General features: G+C 38.8%; 1 protein-coding gene across 1 annotated transcript in view; it reads left to right on the top strand.

The window, feature by feature from the left end:
* SPAG16 (sperm associated antigen 16) overlaps positions 1-27,487 on the top strand; it is a 447,435-nt gene that overhangs the window by 217,090 nt on the left and 202,858 nt on the right. Inside the window, exon 11 of the mRNA XM_075027914.1 lies at positions 11,798-11,941. Within this exon, the coding sequence (XP_074884015.1) occupies positions 11,798-11,941 (144 nt within the window). The remainder of the gene's footprint in view (positions 1-11,797; positions 11,942-27,487) is intronic.

Below are 27,487 nucleotides of genomic sequence, written 5' to 3'. Positions count from 1 at the left end.
ATCAGTCAGTAAGTCTATAATTCTATAAGTCAATCTTTTCTATGGGTATTCTCTCTCTGATACAGTAAACAGAGTGTAATATGCAGCTGGAGAGTGAAGCTGGCCTGATTTTAAAGTGAAATTCTGGGGGGGGGGGGGGGGGGGGGAGAAGAAAAAAGAGGATAATTAACTATCTCAACAATTTAGCAGAGCAAATGGTGGCTTTTCTTGCATTTAAGGTTTTAAAACATGTATCGTATGCCTTTCTAAAGTGTAAGTTTTAGTACAAACCAATGTAATGGATTGGGTGCAGGACTCTTAGTTGAACTCCACAGCCCGCTTTTCAGTTTGAGAATTTGCTTAGGAAATCGGTTCTGTTCAGCGTTTTCATTAGCAGTGAGGGTGATGGAATACAGAATAGCTTATAAAATATGCAGATGACACCAAGCTGTGAGGAGTCACAAATACCTTTCTGTATCAGATCAGAATTCAAAATAAACTTGGCAAATTGGAGAGATGGTCTGAAATCAGCAAGATGAAATTCAATAAAGTGAAGTGCCATACGATGTATTTAGCAAAAAAGAATTCAGATACACAAATACAAGATAGGGAATACCTGTCAAGAGAAAAAATGTGTAACAAAGTCTACAATGCATTGCTGTTGCAAACTTAAGGAAATGTAATTCTGGAATGTGTGAAGAGGGATGTGGTGTCTATAATGTTGGGTAATTATTCCAAATTAGGGTTAGTGAGGTCTGAGTTGAAATATTGTATCCATGTTTGGTCATGACTTTTAAAGTTTGGAAAACTGCATCAGTTAGAGAATTGAGTTTGGCTAATTTAAGACGGTTGGTAACAACCATCTAATATATAAAGATTTGAATACAAAAGGTAGAGAGAAATTGTTCTCCATATTCCTGAGAGAAGAATTAAGGGATATCTCAGTAATTTGCATTTAGAGTGGTGAGGGATGTATTTTATAAAATGCTTTTTGAAGTATGAACCCCAGAAAAAACCACCTAGAGGTGTTGTAGAACCTCCTTTTCAAGGAACAGTTATACAGATCTATGTTGCATGAGTCCACACAATCGTTCCTTACCACAAGGTGGACTAGATGATGCCTTTCAGCATGTGTTTCTGTAATTCTGTGCAGGAGATGACAGTAGAACACATAGCTTGAAAAACTTCTCTCTTGAAACATCATGGAAAAGTTGAACAGCAGTGGGGAAAATTGCAGAGCCTTTGGGGCAGACAAGCTACTCAGCAGAGCTTTGCAGGCCAGCTGGGTTCTACAGCCTACAGCTTAGGGATCATGGGACTAGAGAATTACCATGATCCTTTCTGAACCTAAAATCCATTTCTCTCTCATACATATATGTCCGGTTACGAAGATCATCAGAGGAAGAACATGATTCATAGGTATCAACTTTGCCTCTTAGTCCTAACTGTGAAGAAACTATTTATTTATATAACTTTCTTCCCACAAGAGTTTCCATTAATTCTGTTGATGGAAACATTCTTCAGCATTACGGTACTGAAATAGAGCACAGAACATAATACCCTTCCCTGCTTTCAAAAGTGAGAAAGAAACACAGGAGGCAAGCTGACCTTGGAAAGTTAATGCTTTGGTTTCTTATTAATTTAGAAATGTGAGTTGACAGTTTGATGCTCTAATTGCAATTATATTTTTAAATATTTTCTTTTATCAACCTTGATAATTTAACAGAATTTACCAACTGGTGAGTTTCAAGTAGTTTTTGTTCCAAACTCTTATATACCACAACACTGCTCCTAATCATCTGTGAAAAAGCTGCCATGCAACAGAAGACTGGGAATTGCTAACAGTAATGATGAAAACTAATTCAAACCAGGCCACAGGTAGAAGCTTTTGCGAAAGCAATCTGCATCTTTTCAAGTTGGTCAAGCTAAAATTGCCTTTTAAAAAAGCAGTTTGTCTTTCATTACGAAGGAGGACAAGCTATTATCTCAGTACCCAACAAGTACCTAATGTATAGGTCAAAAAATAGGCTACAATTATATATTGAATAGGGAAAGTTTTATGCAAGTTTGCCTACATTGCCTTTCTCTGCTTCTCTGCCTGTGAAGTCGTTCACAACCACAGGTGCAGTGTAAAAATATATGGCACATTCCTTTGCCAAGGTTTGCCCATGGTCTAACCCTGGGTATCTATAGCTTCTCCCTGCTGCTCTGGAGGGTTGTCCTGTGAGCTGCGATCTCTTTCAGAAATGGCTTTGACTGTGCAGATCTAAACTAATCCTGTTTCAATACTATTTTGAATGCTATAATGTTATACTCATATGGGACTGCCTTTCCCTAAAAGAAAGTGATGTAGCATATTTCATAAAGGAAGTGATAGTAAAAGATTAGTTACATGGTGATGGGCAGTATGAATCATGGTAAAAAATCATTTCAGGCAAGGAAGTACAGCTTTCACTCCAGAGGGGACATATCAGGAAGGGATGTCAATGTTTTAACATTTTAATTGCATCTACTTGTTTGTTGCTACTTTCATTCTCTCTTTTTCTTTTCAGCTTAATTACTTCTCCTTAAACTATGCTGGGTACCTAGTAAGTTGACAAAGCTTAAAAAATTGATTCAGATACATATTAAATAAGAGCTTGTGAGCTACTGGAATCACAGGGAATGACTCCTGAGTTAATTGGGTTTTTTAAAGCATCCTCAGTCTTACAAAAGATACTGCAAACTATTTGATCTGTCTACTGTTCTGTTCACAGCTTTGTCATCATCTAAACTGTATGACAATTTAAATTAAACAAACAAACAAAAAACCCCAAACCAAAAACCCCATAGATTCTGCAGATTGAAAATAAACAGTGCCTTGGTCTATGGAGTAACGTGAAGATCTCTTAGCTTTCTGCTGCTTTTGTTTAAGGCAGGTTAGAATTGCACTGTTTCTGTAATGTGTAATAGCTGACATTGTAGCCTAAGTGACTTTTTTTTTATTTATTTTTTTTTTTGGCCAGCAGTAGTTATCAACAATCTTGTAAGCAAAAGGAAGGAATGAATAAGTAAAGATTCTTTAAGAAGTGATTTAGATGCATGCCAGTTGTTATGAACAAGCATTCTAGATAAAAGGCTTAACATTAGGTTGCAGAGGTTCACAGTACACAAGACTATAATGACATAAACAATTTGCATGTTGTTATATAGGTTCTAGAAAAATCCTCTTTTTCTGATCTGATTAAGGACTCTATCTTGAAAAGGATTATGTATGTTTTTAAGTTAATATGTTGTGAAATCATCAGGACTCCCAGGAGTGCGTAATTCAGGAATGTGCATATATCTTCAAAGGACTAAGACCTAAATAAAACACATGCAGATCAACAGGATAGTTTTGAATTTTTCTAAGATTTGATGTGGGGCCAAACTTTGTTGCTAAGAAGAAAATTATTTTAGACTGGCCCAGCATGTACATAATCAGATCTAATGCGATAAAACCTAGATAGGTTACAACACTCAGCTAATACAAATTAATGCGTTTTGATAATTGCACACAGGATTGATAAACAGAAAGTGATCAAAGACAGAGCATCACAAAATGGACTTTATTAATTTATCACTACAACTGTGTCTATATCCGTGAGTTATAACGACATGTTTAGTACAACTATTTGTGGGGGCATCATACATTGTATGAAGTGTTCACTTTCTGAAGTTGTTTTTTGTTGAGAGGACAGCTGGTTTTGGCAAGTTAGAAAGTGTGTGAATTTATTCCACTTCACAAGAATAAATATGTTTGCTATTGCTATGCAGCTAAGATTGAAGATTTTGTGTGCCTGGTGAATAGAATAAGTGCATAAGCTAGCACTGTAAATTATGAAGTCTTTTGGCCTTTTAGAGATACAGGTTTAAGTTTCTGGAAGACTATTTTGTCATTATTTTCTAAGGTGTACAAAGATCTGCTGGGCAGTCTAGAAGGTTAACTTTATGTATGCTGAGATCCTAGCAAGTTCCACCGCCCGCCCCCCCCCCCGCCCCCCAATCCTGAATCATAGGAGCTTGGGAAGCAGCCAGAAATTTCACTAGGCAGGATAGAGATTTTTAAGCATTGCTGTGAGTGAGGTCTATCACTGACTTCCAGACGTGCATTTGCATAAATGAAACAAAAGATACGAGCTTTGTGCTATGAGTATTTTCCCCTACTTATGTTCTTTTTGTGGTTTTTTTTGCTTTATCCTTTCTTTGTTTTGGCTCTTATTTTCTCTTTTGAAGGCATTTTCCCCTCTTCCATTTTGTCATGGAAAGATAAATTTTAAGACCTCAAACAGGAAAGCAAAGCTTTTCAGTTATGCTACCTTTGCATAATAAAACCCTGGATTAAATGTCAGGGTTATAATTATTGCTGAAGCATGCCGGTAGGTGAGACTGGATAACTCAAGCCAAGATAAAAAGGTGGTAGAAATAACTATATTAGAGAGAAGTTGTTCAAAGAAAACATATTAGGATAAGTTGTAGCAGGCAAAATGATTGATTAGGCTTTTGTGATACGTTCAGTTTTAATTTATTGGTGGGTTAATCTTGGCTGAGGGCCAAAGGCCCACCCAGCCACTTGCTCATTCCCCCTCCTCAGCAGGGCAGGAGGAGAAAATAGGCTGAGAAAGTGCATGGCTTGGGATAAAGACCAGTTACTATCGTGGGCAAAACAGACTTGACCTGGGGAAAATTAATTTCACTTATTGCCAATTAAAATAGGTTCGGGTAGTGAGAAACAAAGGCAAACATGAAAGCAGCACCTTCCCTTCCCCTCGCTCGCTGCCCAGCTCCACTTCACTCCTTCACTGCAGTCCCCTCAACCCTTCCATGAGGGGCAGAGAGGTATAGCCAGTACGCAATGGTTTCTCTCTGCTGCTCTTTCCCCCTGACACTTTTCCCCTGCTCCGATGTGGGGTCTCCACATGGCTGCAGACCTGCAGGAAAAGTCTGCAATGGCATGGGCTCTCCATGGCCCTGAATTCCTGTCAGGAAAATCTGCTCCAGCATGGGCTGTCTGCAGGCAATAACGTGTTCCAGCACCATGGAGCTCCTGCTTCTCTGACCTTGGTGTTTCTCACTGTTTTTATTCCTTCCTCCTCTCTCTGTCCAGCATTTTCTGCCCCTTCTTTAACACATTTTCCCAGAGGTGCCACCAGTGTTGCTGATGGGCTCTGCCATATCCCATGGTGGGTCCTTGTGGACCCGGTGTGAACTGGCTGGATTGGGCTGTGCCTGGCGTGGGGCAGCCCCCACCTCTCCTCACAGAAGCTGACGCTGCAGCCCCCACTGCTGCCAGCACCTCCTCATTTACACGCTGGACAAAATGCTTCTGTTTGCTGTTGTTTTTTCTCATTGTTGCCCCCACCGCACTGCCATTACGTAGATAAGGAGGAAAATAAGAGATATGCTAAAAGGTGTTGCAAAGGGATTCACTGCATGTTTTCACTGCATGTTGCTCCTTTTCTGATCATAAAGTGAAGGGATTTTCATGTCTGACAGCTATCGCCTTTCAGTCCATCGTGAGGTGATAGAATCATAGAATCATTTAGGTTGGAAGAGACCTTCAAGATCATTGAGTCCAACCATCAACCATGCCCACTAAACCATGTTATGGAGTACCCCATCTATGCGCTTTTTGAATACCTCCAGGGATGGTGACTCAACCACTTCCCTGGACAGCCTATTCCAATGTGTGACAACCCTCTCAGTCAAGAATTTTTTCCTAATATCTAACCTAAATCTCCCTTGCCGCAACTTGAGGCCATTTCCTCTTGCCCTATCTCCAGCCACCTGACAGAAGAGACCAGCACCCACCTCACTACAACCCCCTTTCAGGTAGTTGTAGAGAGCGATAAGGTCTCCCCTCAGTCTCCTCTTCTCTGAACTAAACTCAGCCGCTCCTCATAAGACTTGTGCTCCAGGCCCCTCACCAACTTGGTTGCCCTTCTCTGGACACGCTCCAGCACCTCAATTTCTTTTCTGTAGTGAGGGGCCCAAAACTGAACACAGGACTCGAGGTGCGGCCTCACCAGTGCTGAGTACAGGGGAACAATCACCTCCCTGCTCCTGCTGGCCACACTATTTCTGATACAGGCCAGGATGCCATTGGCCTTCTTGGCCACCTGGGCACACTGCTGGCTCATATCCAGCCAGCTGTCAACCAGCACCCCCAGGTCTTTTTCTGCTGGGCAGCTTTCCAGCCACTCTTCCCCAAGCCTGTAGCGCTGCATGGGGTTGCTGTGACCGAAGTGCAGGACCCGGCACTTGGCCTTGTTGAACTTCATACGATTGGCCTCGGCCCATCCATCCAGCCTGTCCAGGTCTCTCTGTAGATCCTCAAGCAGATCAACCCTGCCTCCAAACTTGGTGTCATCTGCAAACTTGCTGAGGGTACACTCAATCCCCTCCTCCAAATCATTCATAAAGATATTAAACAGAACGGGGCCCAACACTGAGCCCTGGGGAACACCACTTGTGACCCGCCTCCAGCTGGATTTCACCCCATTCACCACTACCCTCTGGGCTCGTCCATCCAGCCAGTTTTTCACCCAGCGAAGAGTGCACCCATCCAAGCCATGAGACGCCAGCTTCTCAAGGAATATACCGTGAGAGACAGCGTCAAAGGCCTTGCTGAAGTCAAGGTAGATAACATCCACAATAATTGGCCTTTCTATTGATCTGAATTTTTTTGTGTGGTCTTCTACCTCTTTACCTGTCATAATTTTAGATTGAGCTTGATTATAGTTAGATCCTCGGAGTGTGGTTGCAGAGTTGAGGAAGCAGTGCCGATCCTCCACACGTAGCAGCCGCACCTAGGACCTAACTGGATGATGGTGGGTATGTTGCCTCAAAAGCTGTTGCAAACACAGGAGGTCAGAAAATGATGTTAGGTTGTGCAATCTGCCCATCCGTTGCTACAGAAACTGTTTCTAATGGTTTGGTTAACTTTCTTGGGTTTTAGCGCAACTGGCTAGTGACCAGCAAATTTGGGACTGGAGTGGTATTTCAGCTTTTACAAATTCTTTAGATTTTTAGGGCACAGTCCAGCAATATAATTAAGTATATGTGTGTGAACAATATCACTGATTTCAGCAGGGCTGTTGATGTCCTCATGTTTAGGCATGTATTTGTTGTTCTTTTTTGAGGCCATAATCAGTAGCCATCCTCTAGAAATCAGTGCGCGTGATGTCCTTGCCTTCAAAACCTGCTCTGCTCTTCCATTCCAACACACCTAGAGAACCTGATGGTAGAGGAAGAAATACCTGCAATTCCCCAACATCTTCTGTTATAAACATGAGTTTTTCAGGCCTTTATAAATTCACCCAAATGTAACTGCTCAGACTGAAATTTTCTGTGCTAGGTATCGTGAGTAAGGCTAAATTTTTGTGTAAGAAAATGTGAAGTAAAATGTTTCTGTGACCAAGAAAAATGTGTGTTTTCATTTTTAATCTTGGAGGAACTCTGCTGCTCTCAAATTTTGAAGCAAGAAATGCAGCAGAAGAGCTTTCTTGTCCGAAAGCAGTAACTGGCATTAACAACAATCCTCTTTGCCAGTATCCGGGAATGCAAATAAATTTGATCAAATTGTGAAGTTCTGAAATTACTTATTGCAAGTGATATTCAGTACAATGCTGTATTAGAATTTGGCAGCTAAATGCTGTCTATATTGAGAACATACTTTTCTGTACAACTCCTATATGTGAAACCACAGAAAAGTAGATTTTGTCCTTATTTCTGCCACAGAGCAATTGGGCAAGGCTGGCTAAGTCACTTAAAGTACTTTAAGATGGTCATTAATTTTGCATTCTTCATTCTCAGAGTGCCTAATTTTGAGACTATTTAGGTTAGGTTTTTATTTCTGGACTCCTCCTGTTCTTGCAATCTCCTGAGATATGTAGGAAGTTAGTAAAAAAGGCTGAATATGTGGTGATTTTGTGAGATATTTTAGCCACTAAAATTGTTTTAAAATATAGGGGGGGTTTTATGCCTTACTGTCCTGCATCTGTGCAATTGCGTTTAACTGCTGTTATGCCTTAGAAGTTTGAGGTGGTGCTTTTGTTGTTTTGTAATTGCCCTTCACATATAAGCACTGTCTGTTTTGTGCATCAAATGAACCAGGGATCATGTAGGAACATTGCTACCTTAGAACCTGAAAGAACCTCAAGACATGAACCAGTCTGTTCTCCTAACCATGATGAAAGTAATCTACCTAGGTAATGTGATAGGTGTGCTGAGAGCTTGAAGAACAGGCTAATAATGGCAGAAGGCTATCGGTTCCAGTGTTTCAGAAAGCTTATTGCCAAAAAGTTTTCCTTCACATCTAACTGAAATCTCCCATGCCTCTGTGCAATGTAGTTAGTGTTAGCATTAAATGAATACACGGTTAAGGTTACGCAGACAGCTTTGGATTTAACACTTTTTAGCCTGAAGGTTGATTTTATACATGTGAAATAATCAAATGTAGTACATGCTGAGACTGAAAGTATTTTGCATCTGAAGATATCATATTTTTATTTATGGTTCAGTCAAAATAAATTAAAATAATCGATGATTGTTTTGAAAGCAAATTACTGGGAGCACTATATATCTACCATGGCAAGTGCTGAAGAGATGAGAATGTCTTATAATGCCAGAATGAGTTGTGTAAACATGGGTATTTATATGCTCAACAGCAGCAAATCTCTCAGAGGGTATTTTGTTTGTTTGTTTGTTTGTTTTTTGTTTTTTTTTTCTCAGCCAAGTCTCCTTTGATCCTGCTTCTATCCCAGAGGAGGAGGAGGAGGAGAAAAAACTAATGTTCCTATCACACATGTTCCATTATTGATTTCTATTCCAATCTACCCAGTGCTGGAAATAATTAGACCCTGTGAACAGAAATGAAGCAAAAATCTATACAATGCTGGATTGCCAGAAATGAAGACAAGGGTGCCTAATTAATGTTGCATGTAGAACGCCTTTTGGATGAATGGGCTTCCCTTTCCCAGAAGCCTCTCAACAGTTGTTATGTCACACATTTGCTGTTAATTAGATAGTGTTCACTGTGTGCCTGTAAAAATGACATGGAGAAAAAAAAAACATTGGACAGTAGCAGCGTTTTACAAGAGCTCTGCAATTAAAAGAAAAGCCTGTGCAAAATAAACTTGCAGGCTTCATAGTGACAGCAAGATATTTTCATCTGTATGAAATCCACTTTATGGATTGTCTCAAAGCTCTTTAGGAATGTCTAGTCACTGAAGAAGTTTGGACATTTCAAAAGTTGGCCTGGAAGTGTCCTGGGAGGTTTAAGGACAGGAAAAATGTTCCTGGGAGCTGAGGCAGGACAAATGACAATGCAACTCACATCTGTAGGCAGCTGTGGCCAAGCCAGTGGGCAAGGACTGTTCAGAAAGCGAGTCAGGACCTGGAGGAAGACAGTAGATAAACTTTACTTTGAGTGAAAGGTGGCCTGAAGGTGATTTAAGTTAGACTGTGTAACATATCTTGGGAACTGAGAAGGCAGATATTTAGGAAGAATGTAGGAGAGAGAACTGATGGAAAGACTTCACAACAGGCATGCACTCAACTAATAGCAGAAATATCTGGAGGGAAAAACTGGAGGGTATCTGAAGTGTCTGAAATAGATTAAGAGAATAATGTAAGCTGTGTCCATATGACACTGTTTGTTTGTTTTCTCCGAATAACACAATGATAAGGTTGTTCCCAAAACAGAAAAATCCAGTCTTTTAACTGCATCATAGACATGCCTGAATCAGTGATTAAGCTTCCTGCAGGAGCCCGTGCTGTCAGTGGTTTTGCAGCAGGCATCCTCTTCTCCCTCTCTGGTTTTCTTGAATCCACTACTGTGGGTTTCTTTTTCCCTTGCCATTCCCTTGCTACATCCAGCAGGGTTTAGGACCTTGTTGCTAGCAAGTAAAAGATATTCCTCTCCTGGTCTCACTTCTGTGTCGTTCATGGCCAGGTGCATGCTGGAGGGGAATGTCCTCTGTTTTAGAGGCTGAGAGAAGAGTGTGTGTAGCAGCCCTGATGGATTTATCTTTATAGTTATTAGCCCACTCATTTTTCTGTGAAGCTGCTCTCCTTTTTAGCAGTCCTCAGAATAACAATGCTACGTGCCTATGCATGCTGCAGAAAAATGGCAATGGGACTTTTGGTGTGTCAGAGGTCTCTGATAGTAGAGGGGTTCTGGGACAGTTGTTCTCATCCTGTAATTTGCAGGCCACTGGCGTGCCTTCTTTCAGCCTTTAATGCTCTCCTTTTATCTCTATTCCCTCCTTGCTCTTCTAGATATCTGTTGTGGCCAATCTAAGTGATACGATTGCTCTCTGTGTATCTCTAGAGAATTTAAATAGCATCATTCCCTCCTCTTTTCTCCCTATAAATGCAGAGGAAATTTGTCTTCTTTAGGCAAAGATAGAAAACTTTTTTTTTTTCTCTCTAAGAAACTAGAGAATGAGTAAAACCCAGGCTCCGTGGTCGAGTAGATGAATTCAACTGATGAATCTGTAGGAATCTTCCTAGGCTGTGCCTTAAAAGGCAAGAATAGATGTGTTTTCTGAGGAAAATCTAGTTGACGTAAATATGTTTTTAGCATGGATTTGGTAGAGGGAATTATTTTTCCCCAAATAGTAGAAGCTGTGGTTCTGGTTTAGGAATTTTATGAAATAATTTGAGTGCAGGAGAAAGGTACTATTAAAAAAGAGATTTTTATAATAGTGTGCCTTCTAAAACCCCTCTTTTTTCCCTATTTGGCTGCTTAGCATCGTCTGTCTCTACTCTTATTCTGTTTTAATAAGCGTTTTTCTCTGCAAACTGTCGGCTCTGATGCACAACTGAAATAGGTGCACACACGGGTTATGATTCCTCTCCCCATTGTTGCATTTTGATTCTGAACTCCAGATTTAATCTATTTAAATAATCTACTCCTGGGACTTAAGTCAACTTCTAGGTACTTTCTGATGTTCAACAAATAGTAAAGCATTACAATAATTCAAATCGAATAACCAAATCCGTACGAAATACACTACTTGTTATCTTTCCAACAGATTTATTTTCTTCCCTGGATCCATTTTAAGCTGCACTGCAATTGCCAAATAAAAAATAAACCAAGTTTTCAGTACAGGGGTGTGATAAGTGTATGATTTCCATTACAGCCCCATGTGCTACATAATAAAAAATGAAAACATGTAACGCATTTTGAGTATAGAATTGAAATGGATTTTCTGACCTAGTCCCAGTGAATAGGTGCTAAAGTGATGGCAAAGACTGTAGCTCCTGGACTGTAATTACCATTTGAGTTATTTCTCAGTGGTAGGAGACTTTAGACCTGTGGTCACAGTGGTTAAAAAAAAAAAAAAAAAAAGGCAGAGAGTCCTTTTGTCCTTTTTCCCTTTGGCCATCAGCAGCGGGCTGACAAACCAATGCTTTTGAAGTTATTTTGGGTGTGAAAAAAAAGTGATTCACATTGGTATGGCTTGTTCATATGTTACCCTGTTGTGTGTTTGTAAGAATAAAATCTAACAAAGTATTTTAAAACGTATTTGAGTGTTATAATCAAGTGGAACTTCAAGAAAGTGTGAAAACAATTCTGGTTTCACAAAAGTCAGTCATGTTCTGTTGTTTTCTTCAGCAGCAACAGAAACTCATCTACATAGCGTGCGTTTTAAATTCTTGAGCATAGAAAGCATCACTGCTTGTTCAGTCCATCCAGCATCAGAGTCCTCTGTAGCTGTTGCCCTGAGTTAAATGAATTTTATATAAAATGGAATTGGTACGGAATACAATCTGCCTTTCTTTTCTGTTGTAGCTTGGCTTTGCATCACCGAAAAGACATTGTAGTCACTGGCAGTAATGACCATCTCTGGAAAATGTGGGCTTTACCTGATGGGAACATCATCATGACAGGCGAAGGTCACACTGATTGGCTTTCAGGCTGCTGCTTCCATCCAAGGTTAGTGCAAACAGTCCCCTGAACTAGCACTAATCCCTTCTGGGAAGTACTTGTTTGCTCTTTCTTTGTTCACTGGCCTGCTTTGATGACTTTCTATTCTCAGTATAACCCTGCGCTCTCTGCTGAATTTCCAAACATGTAGATAAATGTTCCTCTGGCTTTCAGTGTGTTGACTTAAGACTGATTGCTTTTAGTGTTTTGTACATCTTAAAATTTGTCCACATGCCAGTGCACGTAACAAGGAGTAATAAGCTTTTTAGGTCTCGCTGTATTCATTTTCTCTGTGTTCATGCACTATAACAAGCATGGTTCCACTATTAATAATACAGAAAAGTTGATTTCTTGTATTAGGTATTATTAGTCATATGACTAAGAGTATTCGAGTTTACCTAGAGAATAAGAATATGAGATTTCCTCCTTTCTCTTTATACATACTTGAAGCTGAATGTGAACATTGAAAATAAGAAATAAATATTTAGGTTACAAGGGTCATGAAATAGGCCAAATATGAAGTAGATTTCTTGGTCATTCTGTTGAAAAATAGAATGCATTTTATTCTCTCTCTCTCTCAAAAAAAAAATATTCCATTTGGTAAGACTGAGCCTCTATATGTTAAAATGATTTTTGCATCAGATTTGTGAGGCTGCAGTTGTAATAGAGTTCTTTACTGTTAATATAATAAAGGTCTGCCAGGCTAGTCACCTGAGGTTCACTTATTAAGAGAGCATTATTAAACCTCCAACCAAGTATTTTCATTGTATTTATTTTATGAAGCAATATTAGCTCTCTCCTTCATGAGAAGGAAAATTATCCTATTTAATTTCATGGTTCCTCCTGATTTCTGGCATTGTAATGAATTAGCAAACACACACACAACCTCTAAACACAAGAAAATCCCCTCCCTCTTTTCAAAACCTCAAGAACGTGGAGTCATGCTTTCTGGGATGAATTAAACATGTACTTACTCTTTTCTTGCATCTCTTTCTCCTATGAACTATAGTTTTTTTCTTAAGATGTGTGTGTTTCACAATGTTCTCTTTTTCATGTGTATATCCTTAGAAATAATTCTGTATATTTAAAAGGGGAGAATAATATTTGACTTAAATAATTAAGTATAATAAAGGAGAGAAATGTAAGGCTCAGCTTCTTATTTTAAGATGGTAGGAAAATTTTTCTATTACTGAATGACAGGTTGCACAGAGCTTGTGAGTGTGCTGGACACCCTAAGTCTAACTTGCAGATAAACAGAATGCTGCCTTACTTCTTACCTGCTATGAATATAAAACTCATCACAGGGAAAGAAAGGGAAATACAATTAGAAGAGCATGTTATCATTTATAAAGCTGCTAGGCATGCTAATCAGATTTCGATAATGCATTGTTACCATGACGCCCGCTGACTCAGAGACTCAAAACTATTTTCTCATTAGTCTTTGACCAGAATACAGTACTTTCAATAGGCTTTCCCATTTCTCATTCAATTATTGAAATTAAAATGAGTTGAGATACATCATCATTCTCTTGCAATATAAATTGACTCCTGCTGAATGCTCTGGAGTGATTCAAAAGCAGGGCTGTTAAAATATTGTCTTCCATTACTGGATAAAATATATATAATGTGACAGAATACATTTAATCATACTTTTTTTTTTTTTTTTTTAAGTAGGGACTTCAGGTGTTCCAGAAGTAAAAACAATCAAATAAAAACGGAAAGTCTTCATAAAATATTTCTGGAATCAAATGTAGATAGCTTCTAGTTTTGTTCCCGTTTTAAAGATATAAAAATATGTTCATCCAAAAGTTGAAAAGAAAAACATTTTTGTGGCACTAGGCTATTAAATTGTGATCCAAAAATTTGGGTAGAACTCCCACACTTGTATAGTCTTTCCTTTTTGTCTTCTGTTAGATCATTTCTCCTGTATGTTTCTTCTGTCCATCTGTAAAATCAGGTTTAGAACAATCTCCACCTCTGGTCTAAGAAATATGCTATGTCTAGCCACAGGACACGTGTGCATGCACAGTCACACACACAGGTCCACTTCCAAATCATCTTTGGACAGCATCAGAATAATCCACACACTGACATTGAGTGTACTAATAATTTGAGAAGAAACAAATGTAGAGCTATGATGTGAATTTAACAGGTGTTTCTGCACATACAAATGACTTAAAATACCAGAAATTCATTTTTACATGTTCACAGTGCACTACTGCTTGAACAAGGGTCTTTCTCATGGTTGTCTTTGTTCTACCACTGTGTAAATAGGGGTAAAGTTGCAAGTCTCATTGGTAGCTGTGAAGATCTATAATCTTCAAGCTAAAGGTGCTGTTGGATTTGTATATCCTCAGCCTCTCCAAGAGAATGTGGGTTGGTAGTAGGAACTTACCTGTATACAATAAAAGGGTAAAGGTATGTTTTAGGCTCTGGACCTTGCCCGCTGACTAATACATAGTAGTGATGAGGATTGTCATTTGAATCTTTCCCAGTACTGATGTACAACAATATCCTTAAGTATCATGATGCCATTTAATCTTATGTGCAAAGGCCACTGAGTTTCTGAAGAGTTGTTGGATGGAAGAGTCTTATTTTTCCCCCTCACTGACAATGTATTTCATTCCATGATTATTTTTTAGTAAAACCACATCTCTTTCACATGTGAGCAAAGTAGAGTAAGGTGAGAGTATGTGGTTTGCTGAATCTCTTGAGTCTGGTGGTGTATCATTTCTTGTATTGCACCCAGGGCCCTTCTGTCTGTACAAAGGGTCTCAGTTCCCCTTGTGTCCTTTCTGCATGGCAGTGGCTCCCAGGACAACAGATGAAGGGGAGCGGACTAGCTTTGTGCATGTGGGGAGAGCAGAACATCTCTGTTGTGATGCTCTCTGCAGATCTAAGAGTCAAATTTTGCCTTAAGCTTTTTAAATAAAAGTAAAACTTCGAACGGGTCCTGTCATCTACAGAGTGCAGCAGCTGGAAGGAGGGAGGAGAACAGCGCTTCCTTTTTGAAGCTGAGGTGACAACTGGTCTAACTTCAAAAACAAACACTATTTTTACTCCAGTCTGGCTGAGTAGTACTTTGCAGATGATTAGTGGTTGCAACTTCCTGTCACTATGGAAAAATTCAGGAATATTTTCCAACTTATCTTTTGTATGCGTGAAGGAGTGAGGGAGTCAGAATGACTCCTGCCACAGTCATCCACACAGGCTTCATGTTCAAAATATGGATAGCTGGAGAAGAGCTGTGTAGTGTACCTGTGTATACGAGGTGGCCCCAACATTTGGAATAGCAGACAAAAATCTACATCTTCTGCCAGTTACCAGAAGAAGCTGAGGATGTTAATGCTGCACCTTTAAGAACCGTACTCTAATTACACTAAGATATTTCATGGCATGTACTAGATTTATTTATCTTTATTACTAACCTTCCTGGGTAGCTAAAGAATCAAGCTCTGCAGCATAGCAGAGGTGTTTGTTAATGACCGATAAAATCCCAGTGAACAGTAAAATATTGTATTCTTGCTCTGCATGTGTGCTGGTATAATACATAATGTCCTTAATATATTCATAAATATTAATCAAGTCAACTCTTCTAAAATGTTTGTAGCCCTTTTCATGCAAACATTGTTTGAGTCTGTGGAGTACAATAAATTTCTGAATTGAAAAGAAGTACAAACTGTAGATTCCTAAAGCTATTTAAAACTTGCACTGAAAATTTTCAAATTGTCAACTCCTTTGTAATGTCCTGTTCACCTGAGACAGAAGTGGAATTGCATGTATTCTTTCTGTTGCTATTTCAACTGTCACAGTTACTGAGGAAAGAAGTCAGAACTGTTACCAATTTTTTTTATTATACCAAAAAATACCCCAGTGGTTACCTTGAACTGTGTGGATTTTCAAGTTCTATTGCTGTTGGAAAACTGGAGGTGGGTATTGTGTCCTCGATGATTAGGGGGGGGAGGGGGAAGGATAAGTACATTCATGCATCAAGCATCTTGAATATAAAGGTAGTTAATGTTTGATATGCTGGAAGAGGGTGCCAGTGAGTGGATGCAAGAGAAAGATGATGAGTTGGGCTGAAAGAACAACCCGTGTTCTGAAAGAACAGAAGCAGCTCTAGACTATCTCTCGAAGCTGAAGGAGGTGATGTTACCCTGATGAAAATCTATGCATGGATAGATGAGAAAGACAACCTTGTAGAGAAGGGTGCAGAAGGAATTAGCAAAATATATTGAGGATGGATGTGAGGATGCAAAGAGTGGTTGAATGGGTTGGGGAGGGAATAGCAACTCTTGAATTCACACAAGAAGCTTTTAGGGGAATTCTGTAGCACATCAGAGCACGCTATGGAGAGGCAGTGATTTTGATGCTCCCTGAGTGACTGGGGGGTTATGGGTAGTCAGCAATGAAACATTTATGAATGCTTGGTCTGCCAAAAGCTCTAAACACCTGTGTCTAAAACCAAGGTCTCTTCCAGCTTTGTAAAGCTGAGCAGCACAAAATCACTGCTGAACTTGTGTTGGCAGCCAAAAGCTGTGAAGGCTGCGCTTGACTGTAGCTATGCCCTGTCTCTAGTGGAAATGTAAGGCTCGAGATGGGGAACACGGGAGACAATTTGGAAAATCCAGTTGGATGCTTAGGCAATTTTCCAGGCTTAAACTCTGCAGTGCTGTGGGTGACTGAGCACTGTGGTGTCCTCTTGAGTCTAAGTCCAAAATGTTGCTGACAATCCTGAATGAGAGAAAGGGGCCAGGGTAGTGATATTTTCTCAAAGTTTTAAAGAGCAGGGACTGATAAATATGAAATTGTGGAAGTAAGACTCTGTCAGAGTGGAAGTGTTTTCCTCATTGTACAAAAACTTTTAGGGTTTAAAAAGTAAATTCCTGAGCACAATTGAAGTCAGAATAACTGAGAAACTGAAAAGAATTCTTGCTCAGGTAAGTCCCTAATTTTATTTTTTACATGATTTTAATATTTTTATTATGTTGTCATTTGGACTTGTGAATAAACTATCAAGAGATGAGTTTTAATGTGAAAAAATAATAGACTGCAAAGCCCAGCAGAACAGTAATCAAGGAATGGAGAGAGGAGAAACCTCTGAGTAGTGATGGGAGAGACGGGCAAAATTCAGGAGGGAAGACATTCACAGAAAGGAGAGGCAGGCCGGATTTCAAGCCAGCCATGATCAGTTGTTCAGAGGTAACGGGCAGAATCTGACACTGCTCATTGCTCGCTGCATCTCAGAGGACTTGTGCTTGGAGGAGGAGGGAAATGTTGAGGAGCAAAAATCAGACTTGACAGCTTGGCAGGTACATGTACAATTGCAGAATTTCATAGTGGACACACTTTTGTAGTTTGAGAGCCCATAGTGCTTTGATTATCAAGGTGAATTACAAGCAGGGAGCATGCTGCTTTTTTTGTCTCCCACCTCTACAGCTCTTGGCCCTCTACAGACTGAACTAGTGAGGAGGGTCCCATTACTGGCAGATGCCAATGTGTCGATCCACATCAATCTTCTTGCCAATTATAATATTCTCCTGTATCAGTGTGTGGTGAGAAACATCTACAGGGTATGAAGAGAGTCAGACAGACAATCTGACACTAAAGATAAATGGCTGCTTACATGTTGCAAATAATATTTTTTAAATAACTGAAACTCTACATGTCCCATGAAGCCTCAGCAAATGAAAAACATTTAATGGTGTATTGAGTGACTAGATTCTTTAGTCACAATAGCAGGATAATTTAAAAAATTCTACTGACATCAAATATATTCCTCTTCATACTTTAATAATTCCTAATGCCAGTCTTAGATTTATTTTTATTTCTATGAGAAGAAACAGGAATTTTCTATTATGCCATTTTGTTTACTGTACTGACTTTAAAGTATTGATGCTGTAGTTATTTGGTGAAAGTAGGGAGACTTCCAGATCAAACAGTTACTGCTTAAGTTGTGATTCCAGGATCTACAAAATGTTGCTACAAGCTAATGTTTGTTTTAGTTAAATACCACAGTATTTGTCTGTATGTAAGCTGTAATTTAACATTAAGTTGTGTGATTTGACTGTGGTACTGGAGGCTCTTTCTAATTAGAAACCTTCACATACACTTTTGGAGCTCTTCAAAAAATCTGCCAACAGGAAGGAAGGAAGAAAGGTTCGGAGTCAGTGATTTTAAAGTGTTGGGTTTTGTTACCACCCATCCCTAGAGCCGCTGCCCAGGCTGGGTCAACAGTCATGCTAAGGTAACACCATACATGTTAACCTCCTCAGGACCCAAGGAAGTTTTTTGAGATGTCAAGGGAGGAACAGGCTGAGAATTCTGCTCCATCAGGAACCCTTTCAAATTCCAATATGGAAAGCTTTCAGCTGTGATATGCTCAGGTACCCTCCTGTTTGTTGTGCTCCAGATTGTTTTTCCAGTGACGTTAAAGGGTTGTGTGTGTTTTCACGGGATTACTGCCCAAGCCCAAACTTGTCTACGCAGGTCCTGGGCCTCCCAGATAATTTAGTGTGTAGGCACTGCATTGCTCTGCAGTATGCTTCCAGTTTGTCAACTACTTCCAGACAAGTCAGGAGTACTGCGCACAGGCTGCCCAGGTAGCCTACAGATGTGCAGCAAGTGCAATACTTCCCAGAGATGCATTCTGCCCATTCAGGGAACTGCTGGATTCATTATGGACAATAGAGGTTTCTGTATACAGAAATCTTGGAAAAAAGCTGAGATGGTTTCATGAACAATCACTCTTTAAATTATGCAGTACCGTTAATTGCATCTTTTAGTCTGACAGTAAGGAGCTGAAACAAGGCAAAACTGGCCTTTGTAGGTAACAATACTCATGGCCTGTAGATACAGATGGGGAAGGGAGAGACCTCACTACCCCAGGAAGTTTCACAAGGGTCATTGATAAGAGAAGCTCTGTGTTTAGATGAAAGTAAGACTGGTCAGGCAAGCTGCTGTGTACATCTGAGAGCCAGGGAGGAGGAGGAAGAAAAATGTCAGCGTTCACCCTTTCCATCTGGCCACTGAGCCAACCAGCCTTATGGTCCTCTCAGTGAAAGGATCTTGGAGGTTACTGTTAATAAATGGTCCATAAACAGTGAGCTTCAGAAGACTTTTCTGCTAGTTTTTGAGTCATAAATGCTGAGTTCCACATTATACATTAAACGAGGCTGAGACTTAAAAGCCACTCACTCTGCTTTAAGCATTAACATAAGAAAGAGTTGCAAGACTCACGCTAATCACCAAGGTCTCTGTTGTCTATCAGTGGAATAGAATTATTCTGATTTGTGCCTTGAAATAGAGACTTTAAAACCTAATTCAGGGTTCACTGCAGAAGCAGGTGGTTTTTATTTATCCTTTTATTACTATTGATAGTTATTAAAGAAATGCAAGATAGTCTGCTACTTTTTACTTTGGACTTTTGAATGGCATTTGTATTGGAAAGGCATAATGATTTAATTTCTTAGAGAATCTTGGATTATCATATAGTTCAATGAAGCCATTAGTTACCAGATTACATACTAAATTTGACAATATTTAGAAACTTGAGTGGCACGATGAATTTTCAGTCATCTAACGGGCTTTATGTAACACGTCATATTTAGCAGACTAGACATTTGTTAAGATGTTTTATCAAACTGAGCTAGTACAGGAAGTTGAAAGAAAAAAAAGTTGCATTAATTTATTCTGCAAAGAAAAAACTATTTCAGAAGTCTTTCAGTCAGTTCCCCAGCATACAGTATTGACGGTGTACTTAGTGTTTTCAAGTACAGCAAATTTTTAATTTCAAAAGTAGCTTTGTTTATTTCAAAATATTTGGCAAGCTTCATACTTTTTATACAAGGAAACAGTCTTCACTTAACATCATTCTCTCAGGCCTACAGAGCCTACTGTTTTTACTTCACAAACATGTTTGAGTGGGTAGGCATTAGATTTCCTTTGGGATTCTCAATCTCATTATTTTTATCAATAAAAAGCCTCTGCTGGACAAAGGAATAAATCACATATAAATGAAATATGAGAGATTACATGAGAAGCTCAGCTTTTGCTTAGTCTAATCCAATATCTTTGGCCAAACGTCTCAAAGTCAAAGGCTTTATAAGTATTCTACAGGATCAGTCTGGCAAAGAGAAATCAATAACCAGGTAATGGATTTGATTAAAATTTTTCCCCTTCCACCCACTCCCACAAGCCAAAATGTTTCTACTCATACTAATATCTTCTGGCACGTGTAACTGTTGGTTATTCTCTGTGAGGTTTTGGGATGTATATATACATAATATGTTTTATACCGTTTCAGAGGTCTGTGTTAATTATTGATGAGTACCTCTTTTAAGAAAAAGCAATGTGTTTGTATCTCATTTTATTTTTCTTTAGCGAGATCAGTTCTGCAATGTACTTTTGGAAAATAGGGGGTGATAATAATGGTAAATTTGCTCCACGTTTAGATACTGGTATGTTGTGCAGAAGTTGCCTTTTTTCTGCTACTCTTGCCATGCTGAGGAGCATTTTCTTACACAGGTGAGGGTACCCAGCAGATTTCCAAACTTCTGGAGATTTTCTTTGTTGCCAAATTACCAGGTGTCTTCTTTACCCTAGTCCTTCTGATTTTCTGTCTTTGAGATGGTTGTACTGGCAGACCACAGGCCATCTGGAACATTTGACTTTAGAAACATTAATAATTAGACCATTAGTGTTCTGCAAGGATGTTACCTCTGCTCTAAAGAAGTAGTTTTCCACATCAATAGGAAGACAAAAAAAAAAGTTACTATCACATGCATGTTGAAGTTGAGTTGTAGCTGCTTGAATTGTAGAAATTTGTTTGGACTTTGCATCACTTCTAAATGTGTCCTTCAGTTACCAGAACTGTCCTTGAAAGCTATTCTAAACTAGAAATACTTTGCGGGACAAAATGCAACTTCTTTCTTTTCTATTGGGAACCTTAAGAGTCTATCATTATATTGATTTTGAAAAGCAAACAGTCTGTAGTTCCATAGTGTGGTTACTGAATAAGCTTCACTTTTCATCCAGAATGACCATGCTTTAATGAAAAACTACTTTTGGCTTCTATTTCTTGGTTGGTGGAAATATTGACCACTCAAAGTTCGAGTGATTCACTAATAATATCTCCATTACAATAATTCAGCAAACAGCAGGAGAGAGAAATTCCAATGACAGTTGGAGAGAGGAAGGGGAGGAAACTGGCTGACAGAAGAAGCAGTCCTCCTATTGAGCAATTCAAATGTATATCTGAAATACTTAGAGGAAGAAAATACATTGTAATAAAATGCTGCCCTTTGATGAAACCACTCTGTGGCTAATTTCACAGGTGGCTTTACACACTGAATTTCAAAACCAGTGATTGAAAACTGATTGAAGTTTTTTGTGTGAAACTAATAAATAGTAGGAAACCTTTCCAATATTTAAGATGAGCCTTGACATATTATTTTGAAGACCAAAGATTTAAGATCACAGCCATTCTGTTGGTTGTCTTCTTAGGTATTTTCTGCTGGTTAGCGCACATGGCTCAGATTTTTAAAAAGCTCTTGCACAGTGGGAGCTGGTTAAAAGGTGTTTGGAGTCTGGTTGTGGTGTTTTAAGTGCTTCGCTGTAGCCTTTAAGGCATTATTGTAACTAAAACGAAGCAAGGTCTCTTGCATTTTAGAAATTTATGATAGAATGCTTACACAGATTGTTTTTTCTCTTTTTTGTTTCTTGTGTATTGCTAAGGAGTTGCAGTTGTAAACATTGTGAAAAGTGTAGTTGGTTTCGTTTCTGTCTGTGTTTTCTGTCTCCTGTGTGTTAGGGGTTTTTTGTATGGATACATAGTGAGAAACTTCATTTCTCTTTGTCTTGGTGGAGGGAGAAAGGAATGTGTCTTCTGAAATGTAAATCCTGTTTCACAGGACGTTTATATGAGCATACTCCTGCTTCCCAGCAGGCTACCAAATTACATGTTTTTCCTGAGCTCCCCAGAGTTAAGACTATCTGAGCAGCAGTTTGCTTTCAGCAAAAGCAAAGACTATGCTAGGAGAGACAGCTAAAGTGTATGTAAGAGGGCAAAGAAGAGTTGGAGGCAACCGACTTCAGAGGGACATTACTCAGACTTACAAAATACCTAGAGAAATACCCAGAGAAACATCAGTGACATTAACTCCTGACCAGTTCTCTGCGCTTGCTGGAGGATGCTCAATCCCCACCACCTCCTTAGCCAGATGTAACACCAGAAGCAGCACATTCCTCCAGTTTGCTCCGCTCGGAGCAGTTGCTGCTCTGGCAGTCACTCAGCTGCTGGTGCCGAGTGAAGCCCCATTAGCTGTTTTCCTCCTAAGGAGGGGACAAGGGGCTGGAGGGAAGGATTTGGCCCACAGTCACTGGCCAGAAATGTCAGCAGCTTGAAAACTGGAAACTGTGACAACACGAAACCCTTATTTTTTGTAACTTTCTGCTGAAACAAGTTCTTAATTATTACAGCTGTAATTTGGGGGAAGGATTGCATTTCCCTTACAAAGAAATAACCCTTGATTTTACTTATTTTTTTTAATTATGCAATATATTTTATTGGATGATATTTCTATACTATCTATGTAGCAAATATATAATTACCAAGATTTTTTTCTTCTTAGATGTTAAGAGTCTGGCCAGTCTTATACACATGCACACAAGCATTTTCTCAAATAAAATTGAATCCTTGGCCACAATTTTTCAAAGAATTTTCCCTGAGAAAGTGAGAAGGGGTGCCAAAGGATTGGTATGTCAACACTCTAGTTTTGTTTTTGAAACAGTTTTAATATGATAATAGGGAATTCCATTTTGATCAAATCAAACATTTTAATTCAAACTCAGAATTTGTTATGGAGTTCTTACAGGGCTTCTGTGGTTTCTTTTGTCTAATCTTTACCTTGTTCATTTGCTATCTTTTTTCTTTTCTTTTTTTTTTTCCCCATATGAACTAATGCCATTTTACTGATTAATTTGTTGCTCCCTCCCCCCCTCATCACAGATATGAAACATCTCTTTAAAGCCTCTTTGAAAAAGACCTTGCTCTTCATACCCACAGTATGAAGTATTTGACCTTGGATACATTTGAACTCCTAATGGGAATAAAAAGATATCTAGTCTTTGTATGGTATTATTTAAATTATTATTTAGCTATCTTATCTTTATAACATGTTACTTATGTTTTATGCTTGTCTACAAAGTAAATAGTTTTCAAATATACTGAATGCATTGCTTACATAGAAATAATCTCATTATTCTTAAATGATTGTCTTGTATTCTACGTTGACTCATTATCTGAATTTTAGATCTGGAGCCAGCCATATTTAATATTGGGAGCATTAAACCAATCTAATCATATTGGTTGAAAAGGTATGATTATCGGTTTCATAAAACAGGTGTGAAGCTTAATCATTCTCTTTAAGACAAAAGTTTATTCAGTTATTCAAATTCAGTGATATCTTGATGTGATTGTTTTGACTCAGAAATTAAGAGGAAACTTTCTGGTCAGCTGAGTGGGTAATGAGATCTGGTGTTTACTTGAAAGAAGGAAAATAATTTCTATGTGATAACTGCTTTGATAGAGAAAGGGAGGAGGAATATGCAGTTGAAATCTTTTTATAAAGTACCAGTAAAATGGTATACTTGTAAACCTATTAGTTCAGCTTCAGTGAAGCCATGAATATGTTCTGTGAAAGTTTTGCAGAAATTTGTCTGCTCTTCAAGGAGTTCTTGGGTTTCTTTTCTTACACATCACCCTGATTTTCAGTTTCTGCTGGTCCTGGTACAGCTGCTGTCTGGGAGCCACCAGAAGCAATTTAGTTTTGTGGATCTTCAGTTCATTTATTTAGGTTGTGAGAAAAAGGTATTGTTCACTGTGGTGCCTTCAGTTTTAGAGTCATTTAGGTTTTCCTCTAGCTTCAGCAGCATCCCTATTTGAGGATGGGGAGTTGGAATTACAGAGAGCTAGCTGCCTCCTTGCTTGGGTTGGTCTCAGTTTTGCTGCTCTGATCCTGTGTTTCTGCTCAACATGTCACTCTCATTCTATTCAGAGATGTTATACATGTCAAAATGTCTCTTTTAATAGAATCTCTTGTGTTATGTTTCTTTGAATGCAATTATAATCTTGATGCCTTTAACATTCTTGGTTCATTATTGTTTTCTTCTGTGCAATAAAGGCAATTGTTTTTTCCCTAAAGTCTGCTGCAAGGGTTCTAGTGGAGTAGCTAAGGAGATATCCATGTTTGTTATATCATTAAAATGTGCGTTTCCTTAAGTGTAGCTGTTAAATTAATAAACATTAGTGTTAGAGTTGACTAGAGAATGGCAATTCAATTGAGGCAATGTCTAAGATATTTGACTTGGAAATAAACTCCAAATATTTAGAATGTTTGCAAAATTGAATTGCACTGAAATATCGCTTTCAAGGTAGGAGTCTTAGGTTTTATACAAATATCACTTTGATATTTTTAAAAAAGATTTTAGAGGTCAGGGGCTTTTTTATGAGTATGACTGACTTATTTGGTTACATTTCTGGCTTGAAGTATGTAGGCAGAGGTTCAAATCCCTGTGTTGCCTGATGCTGCAGGTTTTTGCTATGCCTGTGCCAGTGCTATGGCTAGCTGCTGCAGAAGGGGAGGATCCCGAGCCTTTCCTCCTCGGTCTGTATCCAGCCACTTGCTTCCAGTTGCTGGACTTGGACAGTTCTGGTACAGTGACCCCTCCTGGAGAACTCAACTGCCAGGAAACTTCATTTACATTTTTTCTGCAGGATTAATCTTCTGCTAATGTAATGCTAACAAGGGGAATGTGTGGCTCTGGAACACAATGTGAAACCTCATCCTAGTCACAATGATCTATCTGGGATGATAAATAGTGTTCTGAGTTAGATGGAGGAAAAACTTGATTACCGGTTTGTCATATTTGAAGTCAGGACCTTCCCTTTCACACAATAGCGTCAGTGTCCTTCATTTATTTCATCTTGCCAGAAATGATCTAACCAGTACAGTTCAGTAGATGTGGGAATGATGAGTACTTACTGGTTGGTGATGCATTACCTTTAATTAGATACTTTAGTTCAATTATACAAGATTAATCCTTGCAAGGATTTAAATATGGTTGGTTTAGTCCTGGATACTCTTTAATTTCATTGTATATTTGTAGCATTGCCTAATGTGTTTCTTTTGTATTTAATATGCTTTTTTAGTAAACCATGTGGAATTTATGCCCTAACCTTTGGCAGTATGTTTTGGGATCAATCCATGGAGATGTTGGATCTCCTGGCATGAATCTTGTTTCAAGGACTAGACCTTATGTTACTGCTTTCAGTTGTGGATTACTTCAAAAATCATTGTTAGCATGTGATAAGGTTTAATGGTTGAAGTAAGGAAAATTTGTCTTGCCTGTGAACTCCAGATACTGTCATTTATTTGTTGTATTTATTTTTTTCCCCTCAAGCTGTATGGTTGCAGTAATTTGGATAACTTCTGGCACAAAACAGTTGCAGTAGCACAAGTAGCAGGGGGGAGTTGACTAACTGTGAATGAGCATTGGGACTTGTTTGACCATTGAAGGATGTGGAACCCTGTTCTGCACTTGTTTTAATTGTATTCTTTGCATTTGAGTAGGGTATATATAAAATGAATGGGGAACAGAAAGAAAGAAGGCCACAATATGTATGTCCACACTTTAGACCAGCTTTGAGAGTTGTTGGGTTTGAGGCTTTTGGGTTTTTTGGGTTTCCACCTTTCTTGAGCAATCAGCTGTTAGACTGCATGGCTTCATGAATGAAAGTTCAGTTTTCATCCAAAGCCTTTCTATGAAAGGGTGGAAGATTGTATTAGTTTTGGTATGCTGCTTTCTCTGCTACCAACCCAGGAATCTGTTAATGTTCAACATTTTCATGCCTCCTCCCCTCTCAGACTTCAAATTGTTATCAGTCACTGTCTCCATTAACTAATTCCCTGCCTTTCGTTATGTTTGTATCCCCAGGGTATGGCTCAGTAAGATCATCAGTTGCCCAAAATACAAACACTTGGCTAGTGCACTGTCTTGTGTGTTTTCTTGGGCTTCACTGTTGAGATCATTACGCAGTCTGAGTTAAATATTCTTCCAGGTGCCTGGGAAATGTTCAAATCCCAGCGCAGGACTTTCCACAGGCTGCGAAATCTCTATACGCTCACTGAACTGTCTATGAATGCAGCTTAAAAATGATGCTTTGTACAAACATGCAAATGGGATTAATGGCTGTGGTTCATTACTGGCTATTGATTGAGATTAGTCATCACTGGACAACTGTTTGGGGATGATAATGGATTTGAAATGACTGATCCACAACTTTGCATTTCAGAGGAACTGTGACACAGGATTATCATTGTTAATATAGGTCATAAATTTGTTCTGTACATGGAATTCATGTATCTGAACTCCTTCCAAACCCCATTTTTCCCTACCTCAACAGCCTTTCATTAAAATTTGAGGGTTTGGAGTCATTCCAATGGAGGAGAAACGACCCATGCTGGATTGGATGGGTGTTGAGATTATGTATCACACGTTAATAGCACGCTGTTTAATATATGTTATGGATATTGATTAGTACTATGCATGATATTATGTGGGCTGAATACACTAATTTATTTTTTAAATGTAATAGAGTATAGGTAGATTTTAACTTACATTGGCATTGTTTGAGGGAAAGTATTGGAGTGGTACTGAATAGCTACCATTTCTGGAAAATATGGTAGTTTGGCAATGTTTACTCATTATATTTGATTTCATGTAAAATAATTATTTCTCATGAAATTAATGGAGGAAAATTTACTTGGCAGTATCCTAAAGTAAAGTAAGGTGGCACAACTGGAGCCAGAAACACTGTTTGCTTTCAGCATAAGCAGCCATCATAATTGTTGGAAATATCACTGGCTAGGCTCCTACGAGCTCCCTGCTTCAAACAGGATGCCCTATTTACCCCTTGGTAAATAGGTGTAGAATTTTGGTGTGGGATGCTGGACATGAGCTGGCAGAAAGCTTTTAGAAGGTACATCTTTTTTCTTATTAATAAGAATTTTTTTGTTGTTGTTGAAAAGGTAATTATTCATTGGTCTTTAAATCTTTCATAGAGCCCTGTGTTGTCTAGCACCTGCTGTCCTGCTGACATATATTTTGCTACATCTAATCTCCAAGTATTGTAACTAGTTTAAGTTTTGTCTTTTCATTTTTATTCCTTTTCTGGTGTGTTTCCAAAGCCTCCTAAAAGGCAATTTTACATGTACTAAAAACTGCCTTCTACCAGGTGCCTAAATTATTTTAAAATCTCATTTAACCACTTTTAATTACATGACATTGAAAGACAGCTAACACATTTTTTTGTAGGTTAAGAAGACTAGCCTGCGGTGAATGGTAACACACTCAATATTTTTGTGGAGATACCAAGCTAATCTTAGTAAGCTAATGGTTTTGAATGTAGCAGGCCTGACTGGTCTGTATAGATTGTAACCTGAACTAGAGCAGTCTGCTACCTTGTGGACATAAAAAAATCATCAAGGTGATACT

Source organism: Buteo buteo, chromosome 5 (genome assembly GCF_964188355.1).
Source record: "Buteo buteo chromosome 5, bButBut1.hap1.1, whole genome shotgun sequence".
NCBI classification, from domain to species: domain Eukaryota; kingdom Metazoa; phylum Chordata; class Aves; order Accipitriformes; family Accipitridae; genus Buteo; species Buteo buteo.
Note: the sequence above shows the minus strand (reverse complement) of the source record. Positions and strands in the feature narration are given on the sequence as shown.